The sequence below is a fragment of the Phalaenopsis equestris genome, unplaced genomic scaffold, assembly GCF_001263595.1.
Source record: "Phalaenopsis equestris unplaced genomic scaffold, ASM126359v1 Scaffold000511, whole genome shotgun sequence".
In the NCBI taxonomy this organism is placed as follows: domain Eukaryota; kingdom Viridiplantae; phylum Streptophyta; class Magnoliopsida; order Asparagales; family Orchidaceae; genus Phalaenopsis; species Phalaenopsis equestris.
In genome coordinates, this window is record NW_018164951.1 from 1,410,503 (window position 1) to 1,438,169 (window position 27,667).

Sequence of the window (27,667 nt, forward strand, 5' to 3'; positions counted from 1 at the left end):
AAAAAGACTTAAATAATAACTTTTGCATGAAAATCTTTCTCTGAAAATTTATAAAGGTCCACGTCTAGTCACTTGGATTGAGGTTAAGAACTACCTCCTGTAGATTGTCGAGTTGGTAACTCCTGTTCAAGAACGGGAAGCACACAGCCCAGCTCTGAGCCCCCACTTTTACCAATGTCTTATACCCAATCCTGATCTTTTATATGTGGTTATGCGTTTCTTTTGCTTGTGATTTTTTTTACTACTCGTTTTTATGGCTTTCATGCTGGGTTTTCTTGCTTTATTTAATTTTCTAGCAAGTTTATTAAAATCTCCTGCAAATAATGTTATGCTCGCAACATTAATAACACAACAGTAGCAGATGCCCAGGCACGCTTTTACAGTTTATCTACCGCATTTTACTTTATTGCATTTTACATTTCTAGTACATTTTACTTACCTGCGATCTACTTATTCTGCATGCAAAACCGGTACTGAAACCAAAACGGAAACAAAACAAAACCAAACACTACACCAAAACTGAGAAGCACAAATCACCAAATCCCAAACACTTAAACTCTGGAGCCATCGCGACGACAGGAGCTTGGAACCAACTTTGTGGGCAGCAGGACGAGGAGCTTGGAGCGAGCAACAAGAAGATCTTCTTCAGCATTATCTCTTCCTAGTATAATAACAACCCATAGGACTTCGAGGTAGCTCGCCTAGAGCGACGTAAATCCTCACCCTCTTTTAGGCCCCTGCACAACCAGGTTGTGCAGCATAAGTCCTAACTCGCTTTAGGTTCCGAGGTTGTTGTGTGGTACGACGTAAACCCTCCTTTCTCTGTGGGTGATTTGCATAATCGGATATTATGCAAATATAAGTCCCAAATAATAAAATTGGCAGGATTGAACATTCAAATAACATAATCTCTAAAAAAATGCAACCACACAGTAGGATAGTTTGGGAAGTCACTGGGATTCTCCTCAGGATCTATGACATCCCATACCTTTTCTTTTATTTGGACTCCTGAAATAACTGTTCCTATTTGAGCCACTCTCACTTGCCTTTTTTCTACGTCCTACCTTAAAAACCTAAACTTTGAATTCTTGACGACTAGAACCATTGATCATTATCGAGAGTTTTCTCAAGTGACTCCCGTCATTTGGGATGTAATTAACTATAGGGGCTTGCCTCTATAGGGAACTTGGAACCCAGGTAAAATAAACCCTATTTAATCTTTGTATTAAATAGGGGAATTTGTCGGTCATATATAAAAGGTTCGCAGACCAAACGGATGTCACAAATCTCTTAGTTTGCAGGATTGAGTCTATCGCTGAGGTCTACACTTATCTCTCGGGAGGGTGTAGTATTAGCGGTATCGGGCACTATTATGCAAACTATCAGACTAATGAGATCCATTTGGTCTCATTTTTCAAAAATTAAAACATACTATTTTTAAAACTCAAACTATATATCTTTTATACTTAAATTATTATATTAAATATCTATTATATTAAAATAAATTTCAAAAATTATTTTCATATTTTCAAATCTATATATTGAAAAAAGTTGACCGACACGGCCCTGCTCTTTACCGAGCCCCTGTGCTTTATGTGTGCTCATCTCTGTTCTCTGTCAAGCCCTGTTGGCATGCTAGGATAGGGAGGTTACTATTTACCTCATTCCTAAACATGTTCTAACTTACTTTTTATACACTTATTATGTGGAAATGACATTTAAAAGCTTGAGGGTGTGTATTTCCCTCCCCCTCACTTTCTCTGTGCTTTATTGGCTCTCGGTTTTAACCTTGCCGAGTCTTTGATGATGATTTCAGGGTATGATTTAGCACTTTAGTTGCCACTATGCTTGTATTTGGAAATGTTTATCACTTAAAGCATGTGAAAGATAAAAAAAAAATATATGCATATATGCTAGAAGTTAGATTTGGCATGCTATTAGTCCTTTCTTTTACTTTGTTTATCTAAAGCACTAAAGTCATAGCATGTTTTCTATCCCCCAAGGCATACTTATGTTGGAAGTAATTAAGGGGGTGGTTTTGAAATAATTGACCCTTCTCATGAGCATGTTAGTATGTGTACTGTGAAGCTTTCATACGCTTTCATTCAAAGCATGTGGTAGTTCTATTTTGAGATGTCTTAAAAGCATGAGAATATTGTTCTAACTTTTATTGTGGCTTAGTATTGGAGGTCTCAATTGCAACTTGGTTTTCGACCCTTGTTGGATTCGGGTTTTGGCATTGCTTGGCTCGGTTTGGTCTTTAACTAGTCCGGAATTTGGTAAAAAATTTGGTTCGGCTTTGGTTTTGTGTTGGATCTCGGTTCTTGCCTATTAGGGGTTCTTCCTTTTTTGCTTTGGTGGCTCGGTTCCTTATTTTGGGAAGATTTGGGTGTTGGGAAGATTTGGAAGATTTTGCTTTGGTTAAAAGTATTATCTTAACACATTTAAGCTTCTTATTGGAACTTTAAGGACCTGGCTTTAGCTTCTCTTGTTCGGGCATAAACTGCTTGTATGAGCATGGGAGAGTAAGTATGTCATTCCAAAGAGAATGAGGGTATTTTACACTCTCTTGCGTATGTCACTTGGTCTTGGCTGTGGGCCTCACTTACAATGCTTCGGAGTCGGTTTGGAGGCTTTGTGAGGGTTTGTCCATTCACTCTCCTATGTATATCAAATATATTCATATAGTTGACTTGGGTTGCTTTAGTCGTGAGCCTTACTTGTGCCTTGGGTTGCTTTAGTCGTGAGTCTTACTTGTACCTTGGGTTGCCTTTGGTCGTGAGCTTTAGCAGCTGTCCCTTGCTGTCTTTAGCCGTGAACCTCTTTTGGCCTTGGGTTGCTTTAGCCGTGAGCCTTACTTGTGCCGTGAGCCTTACCTGAGCTCGTGAGTCTTACTTGTACCTTGGGTTGCCTTTGGTCGTGAGCTTTAGCAGCTGTCCCTTGCTGTCTTTAGCCGTGAACCTCTTTTGGCCTTGGGTTGCTTTAGCCGTGAGCCTTACTTGTGCCTTGGGTTGCTTTAGTCGTGAGTCTTCCTTGTACTTTGGGTGGCCTTTGGTGTTGGCCCTTAGCTGTGAGCTTTAATAGCTTCCCCCTTTCCTTTTTGCCCTGGCCGAGAGTCTTACCTGTTGTTCATCTCTTTGTATTGACCCCGGTCATGAGCATTTATTTGGTTTTATGGGAAGATTCTATGTTTATTTGATATATGAGGCTATTGATTAATTCGAAGGTTGGAAGATTTTGATATCAACTTTGGGATTTTGGGAAGATTTGCAAGCTTTATTTGGGAGAGCAATTGGTTGACTTGATTAATCCTACGTCTTTGGGGTTTGAAAAATCAGCGCAAAGTGGTATTTTATGTTTATTAGGAAAAATCTCGGGCCCCACTTTTTCAGGTCTTTTCGATAGGAGTTTTTGAGAGCTGACTCATTCTCTTTTTCGGTGTTTTAGATGGATCAGTATCTCCTCTCTCTCACCCTATTTTTGTTCTTTTCTTTCTTTGCTTCTTGGTTCGATTTTCGATGCTTATGTCCGACGCATAAGTGTCCACATATAACTTTTTGCTATACGTGAAATCATCAAGCAATGTCGCAAGCAGTTCGGTTTTGTTTTGGGGCTGGCGTAGGGTGGTGATGATAAAGGCACACTGAAGATAGAGCAGAAAGATGCCCTATCCTATAACATCAAGATTCAGGTTTTTTATGAACAATAGGATAACGATATCCTTCACCGACATAAGTCTAGCGGGAGTTGGCTCGAACCTCCTTAGGTAATTGGCAGTCTCACGCCCGACAGCATAATCGACTTGTGGACATTAAAAATTGTTAAAACCTATTTAATATATATATATATATATATATATATATATATAGAATTTAAAAAATAATAAAAAATATATTTTTCTATAAAATAAAATTTGATAATATCTTTTTTTTAAGACCTATGTGCATGTCAAAAACATAAATTTTAAAATACATTTTTAAAATCGATTGTTCACCTGACGAATCACCTGACGAATACCTGTTTAGGCTAGGAAGTAGCCCTCTAGGTGAGATTCAAGACACACTTCTAGACGAGTGGCGGGGTCCTTTAATCCGAGCAGCCTTCGTGGACCCTCGTATATATATATATATCTGAGTCTAGCCCTACACAAGTGTTTGCGGTCCCCCTTACCTGAACTTTTTGTTTTATCGAAGCTTTGGACAAAGCACCTGTGCTTCTTTTCTTTTCTTCAAGATTTCTCCGAGATTTTTTTTGAGGATTTTTACTTGAGTCTTTTCTCGTTAAAAAAGAAAAAAACAAAACAACTCGGTCATGAGTCGTTACGCTCTTCTTCGGATTTCCTAGATGGTTTTTCTTCCAGGCTTCGCTTTTTTGCAATACATTTCAGCTTGCCATGTTTAAGAAACAGTGGATCCCACAGGCATACAGGTTCATTTTACATTTATAGAATATTATGCTATTCATGTTTATACCTGTTACTGCCCTGTACAGCATGTTATTCTATTACTGTTCCTACCTGCTATTGTTCTGTACAGCATGTTATATTATTCTTGTTTCTACCTGCTATTGCTCTGTAAAACATGTTATATTGTTCCTTTTACTGTACTTGCCACCACTCTGTAAAACATGTTATATTGTTCCTTTTACTATACCTGCTATTGTCATGTATGGCATGTTATATTGTTCCTTCTACTATACTTGCTTTGTGTTTTCTACTGCTTGCCCTATATTGCACATTTTATATTACATAGCCTTAAGCATGCCCCATGAAACTCTAGGATGTTTAGAGGACTATTACTATAGGGTCGTTTGATTCGACATCATAACTAGAAAGTTTAAACTCGTCACGACAAGGAGCTTCGAGTTAGCGTGGTGGGCAGCACAACCATCTTCAACAGCTGAACATGTCTTCCCCAGCTAAACTATTCCTTTCCTAGAATTAAAACAATAATCTATAGGATTTCGAGGTTGTTCGCCCAGTGCAACATAAATCCTCAACCTTTTCGTTCCTTTTCGTTAGGCATTTAGGCATTTGTGTAGCTCTACTATACGATCTAAGCCCTAACTCGTTTTAGGATTCCGAGGTTGTCGTTCGTTACGATATAAATCCTCACATCTTCCAGGCTATTTGTATGATCATTTCACAGGAGCACATGAATGTAAGCCCTAATTAAATAATACTGACAGGATAAAACATTTAAATATTCCTCCTCGAAACTGAAGCCAAACTATAGGGTAGACTGGGAAGTCACCAAGAATCTCCTCTGGATATGTGACATCAGATCCGTGGCATCCCCTAATTCTTTTCCCTTTGGATCCTCTAATAAATGTCTCAAGTTTGAACAATTCCCTTTTGCACATTTCTTTGTCCGATTTCGTTGAAAAGTCCTATCCTTTTGAAGTCCTTGAAGATAATTTTTCCTGATTTTTATCGAGAGTATTTTTAAGTGATTTCGATCATTTAAGATGTAATTAACTATAGGGGTTTGCCCTTATAGGAAGTTTTTTCGAACCCAGCTTAAAATAAACCCTATTTAATTTTTCATATTAAAAAAGGGAATTTGTCGGCAAATAAAACGGTTTCGCAGACCAAACGGACGTCATATATATTTTAGTTTATCTGATCGAGTCTCATCCTCAAGTCTTGTGTTTATCCCTCGGGATAGATACAGGATTTGATGTAAAGCGCTCTTTCATTTAAACTATGAAAAATATGGGGTCAAGATAGCCTTAGGCATCTCCTTTTCTTTTCTAAGGTTATATCTGACAGCGAGAAGGTGCTCCAGTTGTAACTCGTATCGAGATGGCGTGTATCCTTTCTTATTCCACTTAAATGCTATTAGTCATCCTCCAACCTTCCTGCCATGTCGCTAGCCACCATCCAGCCTTCCTATTGAGCAGCAAAACCCTCTCCCCCCTTCATGTTGTGCCGTTAGTCAGCCACCAACCTTCCTGTTGGGTCGCAAAACCCTCTCTCATCTTCCTGCTGTGCCTAGTCACGCTCCAGCCCTCCTACTGTGTCGTAAGCCACCTCCCTCGCTTTCCTGTCGGGCAACAACTCATATCTATCTCCAGTTGCAGCCGCAATACCCTACCACTTCCTGCTACCACCAAAACCCATTTCTATGTCCATCCAATTGGACGTCTCCTATCACAATCCCATCTCATCGTTGTCCACGGGTTGTCTTAACCAGCCAAGCGGGATATTGTGTTGTTGTTGTGTTTTCTATTTTGAGCTGTGATTGTACCCCTGTTATTTTTTAACAAAGAAATTTGCTTTTCTATAATATTTTGGATTAACTGCGGTAACAATTGGAATTAGAGCTAGTCTAAACCTAGTCCTATCCTAAGGTTTCCTAGCATCCACTTTACCCAAACCACTGTCACCACCAAAAATTTTCTTTCTTACCCTAAACCACCTCTTCTAATCCCCAAAACCTAATTATACTGCCAAAGAGATACATGTCGGAACCTACCCAGGGACGAGATACAACGAGAGATTTATTAGCTTCTACAGAGGTTTGCGGAGATTGATGATGAAATTTAGGAAGAAATTACCCTCAATTGTGATCAAGAAAGTCGAAGAGGAGAAAGGGTGATCAAAATTTGTTCCATAGAGAAGACGTCAGTGATGACGAACGAGTCCTGACGCTTCGAAATTCAGTATCAGATGAGGCTGAGAGAGTAGGCCACATATGGACACAGGAATTTCGGTATCAAATTGGATCTATTGGAGTTTCATGAAGGAATGGATCCAGACGAGTTTATCGAATGGTCGCAATTAGTTGAATGAATCTTCAAATATAAAGAAGTGCCAAATGATAAACGGGTGAAACTAGCTGCCATCAAATAGAAGAAGAGTGCCTCCTTGTGGTGGAAAAGCTTGCAGAGGAAGAGAAAGAGAGAGCAATGAGAAGATTAAAAAGCGGAAGAAGGTGAGGAAAGATATGCATAGAAAATACATACCTCCCCATTACCGTCATGATATATTTCCGAAACTCCACCAGTTACAGCAGAGAGACCTATTAGTGAAGGAGTTCACAGTGCAATTTGACCAACTGTAGATGCAGTGTAAGTTGGTTGAGCCAGTGAAACTTTCTATAGCCCAATATCTGGCCCGATATCAGAAACGTTGTACAGTTGCAGCCTTATTGGTCACTGGGAGATATCTAGACATTAACTCTGAGAGTGGAGAAACAACAGAAACAAAACAGGTAACTAACACCATTCAGGCGGCCACTCACAGTTGGAGACATTAGCAGAAGCACGCCTAAGGGAGTTGAGAAAACTGGTTTTGAAAAAGCATAACCACCCTAAGTGAGAAGCGCAAGAAAAGTAGCATGCCTACAGTAATCCCCACCTAAAAAATGTTTTAGATGCTATGGATTTGGGCACATCGACTCCAGCTGCCCGACAAGTCAAGTTATATTTTTTTATCAAGCAAGACGCGGTGGAGGAGGTTAGCAATGGAGAGACAGCTGAAGAACATGTTGAGGTGTATCATCTCCCGCCAGATGAAGGAGAGATACTCATGGTTCGATAAGTCCTACAAACTGAGGATAAGAGGAATCCGCAGTAGCTTCGTCATAACATACTCTACACTCGTTGCACTGTGAACAGAATGATATGCGGTATCATCGTCGATGGAGGGAGAAGCAAGAACGTAGCACTATGCAGATTGTGGAGAAATTGGGCCTCATGACTCGGGGGCATTCTCAGTCATACTCTCTGATGTGGTTGAAGAAGAAAAACAAGGTCAGCATTGACCGTAGGTGCCTAGAGGAGTTTTCGATTGAAAGCCAACTGCAGGATAAGGTGTGGTGCGACAAGGTCCATATGGATGCCTGCCACCTTTTACTGGGGAGATTGTGGCATTTTGACCATAGGGCTTAGTACGACGGATTTAGAAACATCTATTCTTTCACCAAGGAGAGAAAGCACATTGTCCTTCTCCCTTTTGCGAAACCCAAAATAAAAGGAGCCTTTGCCAGTAGAGCAGCGTCGGTGAGACCAGTTTTGGTGGCAGAGGAAGATAAGACTCAAACACCGATGTCAGATAGGGGACAGTCATGATGGAGAGCATTTCAGGATATCAAGATCAATACCTCACCGTCATGGCCACCACTTTCAAAGAGATTGAGGCTACCCTAACTTTAGATTAGGGTGAGCATGCTTTAGATTACTTTGGAAGGATTCAACAGTTTATGTGCGACACACAAACTCAGTTTTTTTCAATAGTGAGTTCCTAGAAGATCGAACAGATATGGATCGCTGCTCGCAAATGTGGAAGGCTCCTCAAGTACTTCGCGAGTCAGTGCAGTCGTTAGTTGGATCCAGAAGTGTTTTAAGGTAGTAGACAAAAAACCCGAAGCTTTGACAAATAAAGTCAAAGCTCACCCAATCCCGAGAGACTAAGGCGAGGGCTCTTCAGAAGCGATGGTTGAACCAACCGAGAAGGTGGGACAGGGTCAAGAAGGAAGGCAAGGGGCGCCAGCCGGGCCAATTGCTTGGTTCAGGGTTGTCGCCTAAGTGCTCCTAGTTATCTACTATATATATTTGTTATTTTCTATTTAGGGCTAGATTTTTTGGCTTTAAGAATTTTGTGAGGACGGCCTCCTGCATCATTTTTTCTCTTATAAGGTTGTATCTGACGAAGAGAATGTGCTTCGGTTATAACTCGTTCTGAGTTGGTGTATATCCTTCCTTATTCCCCTCATTGACCGCTAGCCATCCTCCCACCATCCTGTTGTGCCGCTAGCCATCCTCCAACCTTCCTGTTGAGCTGCAAAACCCACTCCCCCCTTCGTTTAGTGCCATTAGTTCCATCCCTCCTACTATGTCGCAAGCCACCTCCCCTGTTTTCCTATTGAGCCACAACTCCTCTTATCTATCTCCAGTTGCAGTTGCAACTCCTACTTGTTATTTTCTGTTTAGAGTTAGTTTTTTGGCTTTAAGAAATTTTTCAGGACATCATCTGATGTCCCCATTTTCCTTCTAAAGTTGTATCCGACGACGAGAAGGTGCTCCGGCTGTAACTCATCCCAAGGTTATGTACATCATTCCTTATTCCCCTTACTGGGTGTTAGCCATCCTCCTGCCATCCTGTTGTGTCGTTAGCCACCCTCCAACCTTCACGTTGAGCCGCAAACCCCCTACTGTGTCGCAAGCCACCTTCCCTGATTTCCTGTCAGACCACAACTCCTATGTAACTCCAGTTGCAACCGCAACCCCCCTACCACTGCTTGTTACCATTGAAATGCCTTTCTACACCCATCCAGTCTATTGCCACTATCTCAATCCCTTCTCACTGCTTGTCCACAGATTCTCCTATCCAACCCTAGTCGAATATTCGGGTATTGTTGTGTTTTCTTTTCTATTCTGAGTCTTGATTGTAACCCCATTATATTTTAATAATGAAATCTAATTTTATATCGGATTTTAGGTTCTCCGGTATCGGTGGTTTTATTATATTCATTGATGATCACACCAGAACTACTTGAAACTTTCTCATGAAAAAAAAAATTGAAACTGTCAACATATTTGAAACCGTCCACGGCATGATCCTCACCCAAATTTTAGGGCAAAATCCTTATTCTCAAAACTGATAATGCAGAAGACTAGTACAACTTCATTTCGGCCCTTGTCTATCCAAAAATAGCAACATTAAGATAAGCACTTGTGTTAACACCCCAACAAAATGATGTGGCTGAGAGAAAAAATAGACATCTCCTCGAGGTCTCGTTCAATTCTATTCACTGTCAAATATTTCTGGAGAGATGTAATTCTCATATCCACTTATCTCATAAATAAGATGCCCAACAGAGTGCTAAACTTTCACAAATATCTTATAACCCTCATAAAATCTTACCCCCATAGTTAGTCATTCACCTCTAAACAACCACTAAAAATTTTTAGTTGTATAGTTTTTGTTAATTGACATCAACCATATCAGACCAAACTTGATCCCAAGTTAATTAAATGTATCTTTGTGGATTACTCTTTGAACAAAAATGAGTATAAATGCTAGTCTCTAGAAACACAAAAACTCTACTATTCCATGAATGTCACCTTCTTTGAAAATAAACCATATTACCCAAAATCTAGCATTTAGGGGGAGAATACATATCAGATTTAAAGAACCATTCGAGATCTTCAAGCTCACCTTTCTAATATCCCTGATAAGCCCACTCGTCCTCACTATCACAAATCAATCTGAAAATGAACCTATTACACTAAATCCCACACCTACCAAGAACCAAAAACTCTGTGTGTATACCAGAAAGGAAAAACCTAATGAGCACGTAAGAGACAATATACAAAATCAGGAATGCAAATCATCAAAACCAACTCCACAAACCCCAATATTCACACAGAGGATGGGCCAACGCATCATAAGATCCAAGAGGAATAAAGAGCATAAGATGCACAAAGCGCCCGATAGAAGAATTTGTGACCAATGATAAATTATAATCCTCTAAAAAATCTTTGTTTAGAACTGGATAATGTGTCGATCCCAAATTCAACCCAAGAGGTCTTATCTTATTCCTGCTTGAAAAAAAAAAAAAAACTATAGAAGAAGAGATTATTATCCTTGAAAAGATTAGTACCTAGATCATAAATATTTTGCCACCTAATAAAAAAATTATAGGGTGCAAATTGGTATTCAATGTTAAATAAAAATAGATGGGAGCATAGAAAGGTTCAAGGCTAGACTTGTAGCAAAAATGTTCATTTAATCCTATGGGATCGACTACGATGAGACATTTGCACCAGTGGCAAAACTCAACACAAAAAGAGTATTATTGTCATTGGTTGTTAACCAATACTGGCCTTGACATCAATTAGACATCAAAAATACATAACATAATAGGGATCTTGAGGAAAAAGTGCATATGAAGATATCTATAGTATTAAAAAGCAATATAAATAATCAGAAGTCATTGTATAAATTGAAATAATCCCCCAGATCATGATTTGAAAGGTTACCAAGACTATTCCTGTCAATGAGTACTAACAGTGTCAGATTGATCTCACTTTATTTATAAAATCAAATCAAGAATGAAGGATAGTCATCTTTATGGTATATGTAGATGAATTATTCTAGCAAACAATGACGTAAAAAAACTTAAAACAATAAAAAAAAATGACTTTTGAATCTGAAATCAAAGATCTTCGAATTTTAAAAAAATTCTCGAGATTGGAAGTAGCTATAGATCCAGAGAAGGCATATTATCATTTTCCACAGAAAATATATCCTCTTATTAAAGAAGACAAGAATGTTGGGGTGCAAACTAACAGATACTTCTATGGATCACAATGAACAAACATCAAAAGAAGATGATAACACCCCAGTTGAAAAAGAAATGTATCAAAAAATTATAGGGAAACTTATTACCGGTCACATACGTTACTTTTTCTATGGGTGTAATGAGCCAACATATGAATGATCCAAATGAAAATTATTTAGAAGCAGACTTTCAAATCCTGAGGTGCCTAGAGATGACTCTAGCATGTGAATTGATATTTAAGAAAATTTAGAAGCAGAATATTGAAATCTACGTTGATGCTGGTTGACCAAAAAAAATTGACTGATGGAAAATCTATCATTGATTACTGTTCATTTGTGTAGGATAACCTGGATAATTGGAAAAATAAAAAGTATGTGTCGATCAAATAAAGTATCGTGGATTCTTTATTTTAGGATTTAATTTAATTATGGATATATATGTGATTATAACTTTATAAAATGGTATTTTAACTTTGAAAATTAAAGTTTCAATTTAATTTATATATAACTATAATTTAAAAAAAATGATAATATTTAAATTTAGAAAAGTGAGACCGAATGGAACTCACATATTTGATAGTCTAGATGGTTGAGTGTGATACCACAAAATTTAATTTAATTTAATTATGAATATATATGTGATTATAACTTTATAAAATGGTATTTTAACTTTGAAAATTAAAGTTTCAATTTAATTTATATATGACTATAATTTAAAAAAAATGATAATATTTAAATTTAGAAAAGTGAGACCGAATGGAACTCACATATTTGATAGTCTAGATGGTTGAGTGTGATACCACAAATAGTACACTATCCTGAAGGATAAACATATCATTTGTTAGTAGGCTTAACCACCTAAACTAAAGAGTTTATGACGTTTGTTTAGTCTGCAAAACTTTTTTTATAAGCCTATGAGTTCTCATATTTAACATGAGAGGTTAAATAGGGTTTATATTCATCTGGGTTCTTAAGTTCCCTATAGAGGCAAACTCTTATAGTTAATTAAATCTTAGGCAACTGAAATCATCTAAGAAGACTCGATTAAGATTAGTGATTCTGTTTTCAAGATTTCAAAATTTAGGTTCCTAAAGTTGAATATAAGAAAATCAAAAAGGAAGAGCTCAAAATAGAAACAGTTATTTTAAGAGTCCAAAGGAACGAAAAGTAGGGGATGTCACTGATCCGAGGAAAACCCCGGTGATTTCCCAACTATCCTGGTATTTGGCTTTGTGTCTTTGAAATGAAATTATTTAGTATTTCAATCATGTCAATTTATTTTAGGATTTATGACTTATATTTGCATTATACCCAATCGTGCAAATGGCATAAGAAGATAGAAGGAATTACGTCGTACCGAACGACAACCTAGGAATCCTAAAGAGAATTAGAACTTATAATGCACAATAGAGTGGCGTAAAGGCCTAAAACAGAAGTGAGAAATTATGTCGCACTAAGCAAACAACCTCGAAGTCCTATGGATTTGTTATTTTTCTATGAAAATTCCAACTGAGGATCATCCTTCACTTTGTTGTTGCGATCTCGATCGTCGCCCTCCGTCCGCTTGCTTCCACATTTCGCTTCCTGGAAAGGCTACTCCAAGCTCCTTAACGTATCGATCATAGGTTCGGGGTTTTGGTGTGGATAAATATATTGTTCTTAGGTCAGTGACTTGCTATAGAGTGCCTCCTAAATCGGGTGTCCTACTATCCCCTATACTAAAGGCCCTTGCAAGTCTATGGAAGCAACATGAATAATAAAAAGAAAATATACTACGAAGCGCAGTATACAATAAACAGTAACATTGCAAGCATAAACTATATGTATATGCAGTAAAATGCGATAAAAGAGAAAGGTAAGTAAAGAAAGATAGTAAAATGTGCAGTAAAGAAAGTAAAATACTGTAAATATAAAACAAATTTGTATACCTGACGGATTTGCTACTACTGTAAATTGGGTCGGTGTCGTTGGTGAAAGTAAACGAGTTTAATGGAAAATTTAACAGGTGGCAAGCATGAATTTATACAAATAGGAATGAATAGCAAAAACAACATCTTAAAATCTCGAGGAAAGCCACAAATGACACATGGTAACTCGAAGAAAATCGTTAGAAATACGAAGAAAATCTGAAGGAAATCAAAAGTGATCTACAAAGACTCGAATAAAACTGTATGAAACGTACGAAAAATCCGAGAAAAGAAAGAAAACCGTAAGCATTCGGGTCGGAGTAGGCTCAGATTTTAGTTATTCTCAAGGGACTTCGAAGGCAATCATCGGTCATTTATATGTAAGAACCCGACATTTAATTAGAAATTTCCAACAATACAATCTTAGAAGCGGAATCCTTAGCTCAGTACAGGTAATTGCCAAGTGGACAATCAGATTGTATTACTTAAAGTTTATATTATGGCATGCATATAGGCTTCACGCATATGAGCAAAATTTATACATGCTTTTAGTAGTCAAAATATTTTGTAAATAGCGTATATGTTCTGATCGTTGTATTTCTAGAAAAAAATTGATTGTCCACAAATCGATCACACTGTCGAACTAGAACTTCCAGCAGCTTAAGAAGTCAAAGGTCATCGCTAGTCTAGTGTCAGTGAATAATATTGTCATCGTACATTTTCACCAAGTACCTGGGGCGAGTCCTGATGTCATAGGATGCGATATTATTCCACTCTACCACCGGATGTCTTTATCATCAAGGCCTTTGAACCCCAAAAATTGTCCAACTTATGACCTTGTTTGATGGTTCATATATAGTCACAGCTATATATGTGCGCTTATATTTCAGACATAAGCACCTAAACCAAACTAAGAAGCAAGGAAAGAGAACCTAAAAAGAAATAAATGGAAAAAAGGAAGAAGGTTAACCCACCTCCAAAAATAGTATAAAGAAGAGGCCAAAACGGCGGGAGGGTTAGCCTCAAATATTCACCCAATATAACACCTCAAATAGCCGACAAAATGGGCACATTTATCGATAGCCAACTTTTTTTCAAACCTCCAATGTAAGAATCCAAAAAAAATGCATTGAAAGGCTCCAAATGTTAACCCAAAACATCTCCAAAAGGCACATCTTAAAAGACTCCAAGCTGCACCCAATTGGATCAAAAACATGCCCAAAATCCGCACTTCAAAAGGGGCCCAAAGTACAACTAGACTTCCCCCAACAAATATTAAAAGGGCTTCGTATTGCAGTCAATTCAGCCCAAGAGCTGGGCATTGAAACTCCTTCCAAACATCAAGCGAACCAATTCTCGAAAAGGGCACTCGAATTCTTCAACACCACAAAGATTAAAGCATTTAATCCCACTTTAAAATCAGCAGATTTGGGACGAGGGCAGCAAAGGGGACCACCAAATCAACACCAAAGAGCCCAACCATTTCGGGTAAGAGCAGCAAAGGCACCACCCAAAATCAACACAAAGAATGCCCAAACTGCAGGTTTCAGGTAAGGGCAGCAGGGAAACCACCCAAATCGACACAAAGAATGCCCAACCAGCAAGTTTCGGGTAAGGATAGCAGGGAGGCAAATCCCAAAAGAACACAAGAAGACACCAACCAGCAGATTAGGGTTAAGGGCAGCAGGGAAATAAGTTGAAAGTATTTATACACATGCCGCATAATTCTTAACAATTTGGGTGGCATGAATGCAAAAGCCAGCAATTTAGGTGCTATAAATGTAAACATATAAGAAACAGATGGTAAATATGTGGGATGGTGAATAGGTAAACATATAAGAATTGAGTGCAGTTGTATGGTGCATATACAAAAATCAATTTTGGAGCAGTAAGAGAGTTGAGACATGGGTCAGTGAACAGCCATGAATATTTTGGAACCAGGACAACTTCGAAATATATGAATATTTGCACATTTATTTGCTACAGCAGAAATGCTTCCACATAGATAATTTGGCTGAATTCAGACAAGCATCTTAACTCTACCAACATAGGTTTATTGGCATGGTGTTCCCCACTATATTCTAAGCAAATCATTTGTCTCAAAATTGATGTGGCAAATCTTATTTCTCCCATTTTAAACATTTCATTAATGAGAATGTTACAAGTGTGGCTATCAGGTTCCATTTCCTCCTCTAGAATTGGACAAAGTAATTGCAAGGCTTCACCTACGAATGAAACCTTTAAATTTGGAACAGATATGCTCTGTTTAAGTTAAAGTTAAATCCACTGTGAATATCTTTCCTCAAAATCCCACAAGAAGTTCTACCATAAAGGAAAAGCTCAAACGACACATAATATCATGAATCATAGAGGAATTACAGTCCTTCAAACAGTGAAGTTAAGGGATCGAGTTACATCAGTGAAGTGTCTAGCAGAGCCACAAGTAGTATGTAGGCTAAAAGAGAGCAAGACTCTCTGGTAAGGCTGAGGATCAGCATGCAGATAAAGAAATACCACAAAAAACATTAGCCTGAACAAAACAAGGGCCCATACATCAAGTATGCGAATGCTGGGGGATGTAAATCCCTTGATGTTAAATCAAGCACAGAGAACAAAACAAAAGTTTATCAAAAGCACTTCGTGGCTCAACTGAAGAAAGGAGGAGAGGAGGGAGACCTTATCCTGATGCAAAAGCACAAGACTCCTAACCCGAAAGCTCCAAGAATACCACAACAAATGCACAAGACCAGTAAAAATCCAGTAACAAACCCTTAGCACCTCCAAGCAACCTCAAACACACACAAAATGAACTAAACAGGGGAAACCAGCAGCCAAAGATGCAACAACCCTAAACATCCCTCCCAGAAGGCCTATTATAGCCTAAGGGGAGGAGGAGAAATGCCCTTTACTTACCGGAGGTGAGGCAACCAAAGAGTGACAGGTCACGTGACGAGCAAGGTGGCAGCGAGAGAAGCATCGGGAAGAAAGAGGATTGCCAGCCTAATGCTTCGGGAGACAAATCCACGGCATCGACTCTTACCCGAGTAGGAAGCCTGCAGCCTGTCGAGGGGAAGATGGAACAGGCGTCAGCTTCGGGACAAGGTCCTCGGACAGGGACAACGGGGTCAACTCTGTCACGTGTGGGAGAGGGAGAAGAGCGCAGCTAGGATTCCCGCTCGGGTTTAAGTCATCACCAAGAGGAGAGGGCCTTGAACTAACCAAGAGAAAGAAGAGCTAAAGCACGACTTGGCTCGCGATTGGGAAGAAGAGGCGAAGCATCGGGAGGCTGGGGGCTTTCAATCGTGTGAGGGACTTTAGAGATTTAGGAAAAAAGAAATCTCTTTTTTTTTTAATTTTCATAATATTCAATATTAAAAAAAAAAACCTTCGATTCGCGCACTTTCCGCTCGTGCACCAAACCATATCCAAATGGGTGTCCTCTCTAGCTAAATTCGACGTCTAGGACGCACCCGCGCAGTCCATTTCATCATCCGGGGTTATCCGGAAGACTTCATCGACTGTCGAATCGAAAAAATGTCAAATTTAATTTTCTTTAAATTTTAGCTCGTGATCGATTGTTTGGGTGACTGATTTAAGTTTGATCGATTGTGAAGCCCTTGTACAGGTGCATATGACGTAAACTTCGATATTAATGTGCATCGAGTGCGTGAATTATGGTTTTCGCACATCGTGAAAGCGCGCGAAAGTCACAATGAGTTTTCTATGGTTTTAGATCCTACGGGTACTCGACTTGAGTTTCGTTACGTTGGTTTTAATCGACTCAATCAAACGTTGAGGATTTAGAACCACCCATATGAAACCGCAAGGAGTCAAGGAGTGGCTCGAATTTCTAGTTGGTGCGGGTCCCAAACTAGTCCTCTAAGAGAGTCCAACAGAAAGTCCTAAGTCTAGACCCTAGGCTCTAAGAAGAAGAAGAAACCTCACCAAAAATGAGGTCAACAGTATGTGGTGGTGGCAAGAAGTAGTGCAGAATCTGAATATCATGCCCTGACCCTAGAAATTTGTGGAAGGATGTGGCTAAGAAAATTATTGGTGGAATTACACATGAAAAAAACCATTATTAAGATGTTCATTGACAGTCAATTAACCATTAGTATTTCAAAGAATTTGAAACATCATATTTGAACAAAACATATAGAGATTGACAGACACTTTATCTTTGATATGTTCAATAAAGGGGTTGTTCAACTAAGCTATATCCCAACTTATCATCAGATTGTTCGCATGTTTACCAAGGCTCTTCCTTGGCATCCCGTTACTGATCTCAACACCAAATTTGGGATGCATGACACATACAACCCATCTTGAGGGGGAGCGTTGATATGCATATAACCATAGACCACATGGGCCCACCCATGGTTTAAGAAACCTTGGGTCCACTGCTACATTTTAGGTGGATAAATTAATCTCCCTTAATTTCCATTGCATTTTTAGTTATTTCATTCTTATCATGATTATTTGAATTAACCTCCAATTGTATGAGAGTTATTCTGAGTTGTACATACATTTGTTATTTGCTTGCATTGGTTTAATGGATATTTTCCTCTAAAAATATTCCTCCTAAATTCCACAAAAACAATGAAGAAAAAATGGCAACAGTGTCGAGCATGACTAGGATGATTTAGCATTGTAATTCAAATTTGGAGAAGGTTAAGTTCACCCTCAGCTGGATGGAGTTATATGAATCATTTTGTAAGACGCAGCAGATTACATATTATGTATGCAAACAAGTACATTATCAGCCAGAAAAAAAAAACACAATTCACTTATTTGGAGTAAAATAAAAATCAATAGGGACATTTAAATACATAGCACCCAATTCCTATGAGTTACATATCTAACACCTAAAGTTTGTGTTTATACAACCCAAATCTTTCATATCACATACATGTTTAACTTTTAAATAGCGAAATAACGTTCTCATGCATGGGAAAGGTAGTACTATGTAAAAATTGAAGTTTAGATGCTACATATCAAAATACATAGGAATTGAATAGTATCTATGTAAATCTTCCAAATCAATAATTAACACCAGCATACTGGATCCCAATTTTGAACAAATCCCAATCAGGAAATTCTATAAAGCAAGCAAAAAACAGGGAAATTCTATAAAGCAAGCAAAAAACAGTAAATAAACAATTTAAAAAACAGTAGAGGTGGTCCATGTTTCAAAAAAATTATGCAGTAAACATGAGGAAATATATTTTTAACATGCTTTAATAACAGGAAAAAATCACAAACCTTCACAGGAAGAGTTGGAAAAGTACAAAGTTGAAATGACTGGCAAAGTTTACGAGGTACTTTCACTACTGGAACCTTCGATTCATGACTTGCACACTCTCTGAAACTACTAACGGATGCACGGTAACTCGAGACCTGTCAAAATAGATGTTAATGAACAGCTGAAAGGCATATCATACAAGTTCAAGCGTTCCGTAGTCACAAAATTATTGTTGAAACTGAGGAATATAGAATATGTGATACTACATGCTAACATTATCAAGAAAGCGTAATTTAAAAATTGAAAAGATATACATAAATACCACTCAATTCATTTGTATTTACATATCTAACACTTCAATTTTTACATACATACCACTTCCCCATGCACTAAAAAATATATTTCATTTTTTAAAAGTTAAAATAGTGGCATTATTCATGTCATTGAAATTTTTGGGTGGTCTGAATATAAGAAGAAAAATTTAGATCTTGGATATGTAAGTTAATAGGAATTGAGTGATATATATGTAATGCCCCTTAAAAAAATTGGTTTACACAATATAAGCAACATACATAATAAAAGATAGCTGAATATCAAGAATGGATAAACCAATTTATGATGATCGACGGGAAAGAATAATACCTCTTAATAGTTAATTGTCACAAATCATTTACCAAGAATTAAGACAAATGTAGAATTTTAGAGAAATGAATGATGAATGGCTCTAAAGCCGATCTATTACCTTAACATGTGCTTAATGACCATAAAGAAAATGAGATGGATGATAAATATGAAACATGCAATTTTAAAAAAGCATAAAAAGAGATGCACCATGCAGGAAGCTTTGAGCCATAACATCTCAAAAGTCATGTTAAGAACCATGGGTTGCCCCCTCTTAAGCGTCCCAAGTAGATCAAAGTGGAAGTGCCTCTCTCTCAAAAAGGTGTTTTATATATTGACTGTCACGACTAGGCCCGGAACTTGGAATTAACCAAAGCGAGTACAGATGGTCGAACGGTGTGAGTTAAATTTTCTATATTCGTCTGCAATCTAACAGCTGAAAGAGCCACTACAAATTAAATTAAAACGATAAAATTAAAATTACTTCATTGATGGTTGTCTGCGTCTTCTATAAATATTTTCTCGTCTATCGCTCATATTTTAATAATTTAATTAAATCTGAAAATTTAGTTAAAACAATTGTGAACTAAACAAGTCAGTGAATACTTATACTTCTAAACTACAACAATACAAAGAAAAGAAGAAACAATATGCATGTCAGTTAAGTTTTTTTTATAAATCAATATAAATATTTGACATGTTATTCAAATGGGTCAACATAATTTCATATACATACAACCGTCATAGGGAACCGTCTAAAAACTTTGTTAATTAAGACACATCATTATCAATATCATTTTTCATTTACGTGCACCGATACATTAGTGTTTCCCCACTAGTACCATCAAGGGTTGCTCAATTACAGTCAGTCGGGCAAACAGTCATCATAAACATGTGTTCATCGCATTCAATTCAACATACATCTTAGAAAGACATACATTGTTTAATTTGGAAAGACTGATGACTTTAAACATGTCAAAGTTAATTGGATTGGGAATTATATCCATAAAAGCACCTATAAGATGGGATTTACAACTATGATTGCAAAAAAAATTCCTTGATAAAATTTATAACCTCTAAATAAAAGGCAACCAATAAGCTTGATTTTAAGCCTCATGGAAGAGGAAAGCCCATAAGTAGAGTTTTTGACATGTTTGCTTGTGTTTTTTTAAGCTTGTGGCATCTGCACCAACAAAATTGCACCACTGAGGATTACAATCTCAAATGTCAAAGAATGCCCAATGTAGATTTGCATTAGTATTTGGAAACTATATTTAAAGTCTAAAGCTTAGTACCGAATTTGTGAGTTGCACAGAAGGTCAAAGGCTTACAAGCAGGCTCCTATAAATCTCTTGCATAGAGCATGTGATTTAGTATTGGAGTCAGCTTAATGATGAGACTTATGACCTCATTCCATAAGCAATGTGGACCTACAATGTACGTGCCATCAACCGAATTTATGAACATAAAGAAACATCATAGCAACAAAATGACCATGATTTCCATCATCTAAGAGTGGTTCAAAAGGTAATAATAAATTTTCGATCAAACAGAGTCTTCAAGAAGAAAAAGCCCACTTACTATATTCAAATAAAAGATCGAGAGAGAAGAAATTGAACCAAAAGCATACAATAAAGAGGTGGTATTTAAACGTGATTAGATAAATTATTCATGGTCGGAGGACTTCAATTCAGTTAAGCCAATGAGAAATGATACTTCAAAAATCCCAAGTATCATCAACAATTTGCGTCCATTTGATTCCTTTTCCATATAATTCTCTTTTCTATTTTCTTTGTTAGTGGACAAAACAATTGCTTCAGTGAAGTCAAAGAGATTGAATGCATGAAAAACTACAGTGTCTTGAAAAATACTACCAGATTTTAATCATATATAATCATCAGTGAAAATGAAATCACTCTCATAATCTAAAGCAAAAATCAATGAGAAAGGGAGAAACCTATAACCGACCAAAGATCAATGACTGAGGAAAGGTCTTCAAACACAACCATACCAAGGTCAACAACAAGATGTCTTCAATTTATGCCAAACCCAAGATAAAAGATCTTCCATAATTTGTCTATGTTGCACATTTCGAGAGGGAAATGAAAGAAAAAAAAATAAAGAAGATAAAAATTATACTTGCATTCGTGTGTGAAAGAGTTGACAAGGTCATTAAACTCAAAATTTATCGGGCTCACGTGGTGGCCTCAATGAAAGTAGGTAACAGAGTATCATTTGGGACAAGGAGATGAGAGAGAGGGTAGGCAGAGGGCTCATGAGATCAAACGAGTGAGACTAAGAGACAAGAGCGAAGGCTAAGAAAGAGAAGAGTTCACTGGAGAATGTTGCATGCGAGAGGAAAAAGAGACAATAGTTGGAGCCAAGCGTGGACTTGTGGCAGAGTCTAGAGTGGGAGTGATTGAGAGAGTTTGATAGAGAAGAGTAGTCGAGCACTGAACAAGGGAGTCACACTAGGATGCGAGTCACACGATTTAACTTTCATTTTGCCTCCCTTCAACATGAGTAGTTGCACGCAGGGTTTACAACTATAGAAGTATCACTAGAATTTTGGGGGTAACTACATGCATGAGTTATGGAGATTAAAATACAAGCAGTGCTCTTTTCTTTTATTTTGTCAAGATTTCATGTTTTAATATTTTTTTTTAATAATGATGGCATTCGTCGATGTTGAATCCTTATGTTTGATGTGTAAGAAGCCTTGACTAGGTTTTGTGTTGGAAATAATAAAAAGGTGATGAGACCCACAATGTTTTCAGTTAGAATAAAAACCTTCTTCTGTCACCATCGAGGCGCAACATAGACTAGAGAAGGATGCCACACCCAAGTTTGACACAACGGTGGATCATAGGGTTCTGAAACTAGGGCTGTCAAAAAAGCTCGTTGTTCGCGAACAGTTCGTGTTCGGTTCGTCAATGAGTTCGTGTTAGATTCGTTCGATAAGTAAACGAGACAAACGCGAACAAATTTTTTTCGTTCGGTTAGTTAAACGAACTAAACGAACCAAACACGAACAGTGATGCGTTCGTTCGTGTTCGAATCGTTATTGTTTGAAATATAAAATAATATAAAATAATTATATATATATAATTTATTATATTTTAAAACATTAAATTTTATAAATTATAATATATAATAAAATAATAATAATAATAATATATTAATATACTATAGTAGTAATATACTAATATAGATATTGTATATTTATATAATATAAGTTATATAATTAATATATAATATTATTTTTATATATTAATATTAGGGATGTCAAACTGGCTCGTCGTTCGCGAACAGCTCGCGTTCGGTTCGTGTTCGGCTCGTTCGTTAAGAAACGAACATGAGCTTATTTCAAACAAACTAAATTTTAAACGAACCGAACACGAACACAAGCTTTGTTCGTTCGTGTTCGGTTCGTTTACACCCCTATCTGAAACCCACTCCCTTACACAATCCTAGTGGAGGATCGCCCAAGACCAGCAATGGCCGCAAGCCCAAGCCAATCAGCCACCAATCTAAAATCGCAGCTTCGAAGTTCGAAGTTCAAAGTTCCAAGGAAAGAGTCTCCATTGCCCACTTTGAGGAGGAGCATCTTCATCTTGGCCCAGTGGAAGAGCAACGCCATAAGTGGAAGACTAAGAGAGGGAGCATTACGAATGGTGGGGTCTCGTCCCCTTTGGTTAATCAATGAAAAACATCCTGTTATGAAATTTCTGGGGTGCCCGTAAAAAAGAGGTCTGGAACGACCTCAAAGCATTGTTGTTGAGAGGCAAATAGGAGTTGTGGGCCTTTGAAAAATCAAAATTGAAGAAATCAGTCGCCTCGAAGTTGATAAGATGATGGGTAGGAGGTGGAATTACTTCCACCAACTGGCTTAAGGGAAATCAGGGGGTATTCTTGTTCTTTAGTGCCCTTCCACAACCGTTAAACCTCCTTCCAAAGCTGAAAATCCTCTTTGCAAGCCTCTTTCTCCCTGCCGTCCCCTTCCCCGGTGCTGAAAATCCTTACAGATAGCCGAAAATCCTCCCTGCAAGGCTTTTCTCCCTGCAGTCCCCTTCCCTGGCGCTGGATATCCCTGTGGATAGCCGGAAATCCTTCCTGTAGGCCTCTTTTTCCCTGTAGACCACTTTCCCGATGCTGGAATCCCTGAAGGCAGCCGAAAATCCTCCATTCACGCCTCTTTCACCCTTCCTTGACCCTTCCGTGCAGCAGAAATCCTCATTTGCATTTCTCTGCCGCCAGAAATGCTTCAACAAGTTTTCCCTATTGTATACCAACCTCTGTCGGCATACTCGGCCAGAAATCTCAGTTGGAACACTCTTCTTAGTATCATCTATCGGGATACTTCTTTCCTGAAGCAGCAGCAACAGCTGCAGCGACAGAAAGCATCACCAGCAAGCCGTATTCCAATTTCCCCTACAGGCCCAAATCTCGGGCATCTGAATTTCTACTAAATTCCTTTGACAACTTGCAGGCAGGCTCGAATCTGTAGCCCTGAAGCCCGTATCTGCTCTTCCCTACAGGCTGGAATCCCTCGAACTTTGCATCCTTCTGCCTCATCTCCATCTGTCAGCTCAGGAAATCTCCCACTGCCAAATTTCCTCTGCCCTGCAGCAGTAGAACTCTTCTTGTTGTACACCAGAGATAGACCGGAATCATCTCCTGTATATTCTGCTGCATTCCTCTACAGAGCATACCTCAGCCAGCCCTCCTGTGTATTCCTCTGCTCCTACTCTCCTTGCAACAGCAACAGCAACAGCAGCAGCAGCAAATAAGAAGTAGGAGCAGCGTCAGAAACTGCAGTCCATCTTGAAGCAACAACTTTAACACATGTTGTTTTTATCGCCTTTCTTGCAACAACCTTTCTTCTACCTCAAGAACCAGCAACCAAATCCCATCCTACAAGAGGCAGCCGTCCTAAATACTTACGGTTTATGACCAAATACAGAATGAAGACGTCAAGTTTTACTCCGGAGGTTAATTATGAACCATTCCCCAAAGAACAACTTGAAGTACTAAAAAAACTCCTTGTGGGTGATTCATAATAGTTCAGCAACCTCGTGACTCGCCAAGGTAATATACCCTTCTTCCATCTTGTCAGTAATGGGAGATTTAGAACTTGGATAATTGATTCAAAAGCCTCTGATCATATCATCGGAGATCAATACTCTAATCAACTATCAAGAGGCTTGTATATCTAGATTGGTCAGATTTACTGATGGACCACAGTCAAAAATTGTTGGAAAAGGTGACGTAAAACTCTTTCGGGTTTAGTTGTTTTATATCTTTCACAGCTGGATTGCAATTTGATTTAAATCAGTAAGCTTACTCCTTATAAAATGTACAAACTAAATTCATTGTATAATCTTGTGAATTTCATATTGTGGAGTGGGAGAAGGTGATTAACAATGTTGAAATACATTAAAACTTATACATGCTCAAACAAAATCTCTCTAAACACAAATGATCTTACCTCTATTTTTAACTCAAACTTCTGAATCTGTTGAGTATATCTATCAAAAAAATACATCAAAAAAATACGTCATATTATAGTATTATCGTCTAGGTCATCTTAATTTCAATTATGCTGCAAAGTTGCACCATCATTTGCTTATCTATAAAAATCATAGTTCTTAAAATTGTGAAATTTGTCGACTTGTCAAACACAATAGAAATAGTTACCTCGTGGCCCAATATAAAACCTCACACCTTTGTTCTTTCATCTATGGTGATATTTCGGGACCTTCAAAGTTGAAAAACCAAAGTGGGACTAGATGGTTTGTCTCATTTATAGAGGATCGCACTAGAATTACTTGTGTATTCCTAATGAAAGAGAAATCTAAAACATCACAAATCTACCAAACCTTCAATGTATAATTAAAACTGATAATACAAAATAATATTTTAAAACACTTCTTCATGTCTTGATAGGTACATATTGCTAAATAAATGTTTTCTCTTCTACTATACCACTTAAAATATTTGGGTGTGTTTTTGTTGACGTCTATTCCTAAAATGACAACTTGACCATAGATCTATAGATTGTATTTTTATTGGGCGTGCCACCAATAAAAAGAGATATATGTGCTACTCTCCTGTCACCAAAAAATACTACAACTTCATGAATATCCTTTTTTTTAAGATCAATCCCACTACTGCAAATTTGATGTTCATAGGGAGAGAGCAAATGAACATCAATTTTGTAATACACTTGATGACACCTAGACGGCCTCACCACCTACTCCACCAACCCATCCTATCTTGGTTGAGGATGTCCAACCAATGCAATCAACCCAGCCTAAAGTCCATAATAAAGAACTTTGTGCATACGAGGAAGAAAAAACTTGAGCAGGTGAAAGACAACTCGCAAGTACATAACTGCCCAAAATATAACGAGTTCGCATTCCCTTGAAATGTCGGGTAAAGGATCTAGTACTCATGAGTTACCTCCATCTTCTTCTCCATCTTCTTCTGATTCTAGTGAAAAAAAAATGTTGCATTAGAAATTCAATTAAAGAGCATGTAGCGCATTAGAAATTCAATTAAAGAGCATGTAGCTTATGGGAAGCTATCCTCGTCCTACATTGCTTTTATTTCTAACAATAATAGTATGAAAATTCCAAAATCCATTCATGAAGCTCTTGAAAATCAAGAATGAAGAAAAGCAGATAAAAGGGAAATTCAAGCACTAAAGCTTAATAGTACATGGACAAAAATTCCTCAACATAAGAAGCTCGTTGAGTGCAAATAGGTGTCAACATCAAATACAAAGCTGATGGGGACATTTAGAGGTTCAAAGTTAAACTTTTTTGCAAAAAGGTTCACTCAAACCTATGGGATCGACTGTCAGAAGACTTCGAGCATATTGCCCAACTTAACACTATCAGAGTTCTCCTTTCATTAACAATTAATAAAAAATGAGGATTGCATCAAAATGATATTAAAAAGGTCTTCCCAAATGGGAATTTTAAAAAATTGTATATGGAGAAACCACTAAAATTGAGAATGATTCTAACAAACACCTAGCATGCAAACTGAGAAAGTCTTTCTATTGGCTTATGCAATCACTAAGAGCATAGTTTGAAAAGTTTGTTAAAACTATGAGATCTAATGGATATTCTAAAAAGTCAAACTGATCAAACTTTGTATACAAAACACATTTAGGAAGTTAAGATTATCGTGCTGATAGTATATGTGGATGATACGATTTTTCCAGTGAATGGACAAAAGAGAGATTCTAAAGATCAAAGAAGTGCTTGTCATGGAGTTTGAAATCAAGGATCAAGAGATAATAAGACGTTTTTTAGGTATGTAGGTAGCATGGTTCAAGAAAGGCATTATTAAGAGAATTATGGATGATTGCATGTAAGTTTGTCTCCAATAGATCTCAACAAGTCAAAGAGAGGAGAAGAAAACATCTTTGTGGATAAGTAAAGATATCAAAGATTGGTAGAAAAACTAATTTACTTGTCACATACGAGGTCAGACATTGCACATTTTATAAGTATTGTGAACCAACACGGGACTAGCCCCAACGAAGAGCATTTATAAATGATGTATAAAATTCTGAGGTTTTTCAATAAAACTCTTGATTATGGATTAATCTTTAAAGTAATCAGAGACAAGGAGGAAGTCTATATCGATGCTAGTTAGGCGGGGAAACTCTATCACGCCTCGGCACGGGGCTTAGAATTAACCAAGCCGAAAATAGATGATCGGACGGTTGGGACCAAATTTTCTATATTCATCTAAAATGTAATAAATAAAAGTGTCACTGATCAATTAAATTAAAACAATATATCTAAAATTACATCGTTACATGTTCTTCGTGTCTTCTATAAATTTAATCTCTTTTAACGCTCATTATTAATCACTTAACCAACCACAATAATACAAGAGAAAAAAAAGCAAAATACATGTCGGTCAAGATTTTAAAAAATCAAGAAAAACATTTAATATTATTCAAAGAACTTTTCCAAATCAATAACATATCAATATCATTTTATATCTATACAATTGTCACAGAAACATCGTCTAAAAATTGTCAATTAAGACACAAATATGAATATTCTTTTTCATATACGTGCTTGGGTACCTTAGTGTTTCACCACTAGTAACATCAATGAGTGACTACATCATACTCAGTCATGTACATACAAACAATCAATATTAAAAATTCATTCATGTGTTCACCGAATAGAATTTAACATATTATATAAAACATACATCAAATACATGAGAATAAGTAGCTGCAACATTCATTCATAACCATATGATCGATAAAAAAATATTTCAATCAGAATAAAGCGTGTGCAATTGTCATTAACTGAGATTAAATAAATTATTACTATAGATAAAAAGTACGAGTACTTATCTTGATGGCAAATGATTTGTGCTTGAATTTGTCTTGACCTCGACCCTTTTAAAATTTAAGCATGCAATAAATAAGGGTATAAATTTTAATTAATTTCTTATTTTAATAAACTATTAACTTTTTATTATTTAATTACTAAATTTTCATATTAATTTTATGTAATCCTAATATATGAACACATATATATTCATATACATACACACACACATATATATATATAT

The 27,667-nt window shown here is 37.3% G+C and overlaps 1 protein-coding gene across 3 annotated transcripts in view; it reads right to left on the reverse strand.

The window, feature by feature from the left end:
- LOC110028346 (glutamine-dependent NAD(+) synthetase) overlaps window positions 1–27,667 on the reverse strand; it is a 73,406-nt gene that overhangs the window by 22,272 nt on the left and 23,467 nt on the right. For all 3 annotated transcript variants that reach the window (XM_020730162.1, XM_020730161.1, XM_020730163.1), the window contains exon 6: window positions 18,457–18,591. In XM_020730162.1, the coding sequence (XP_020585821.1) occupies window positions 18,457–18,591 (135 nt within the window). The remainder of the gene's footprint in view (window positions 1–18,456; window positions 18,592–27,667) is intronic.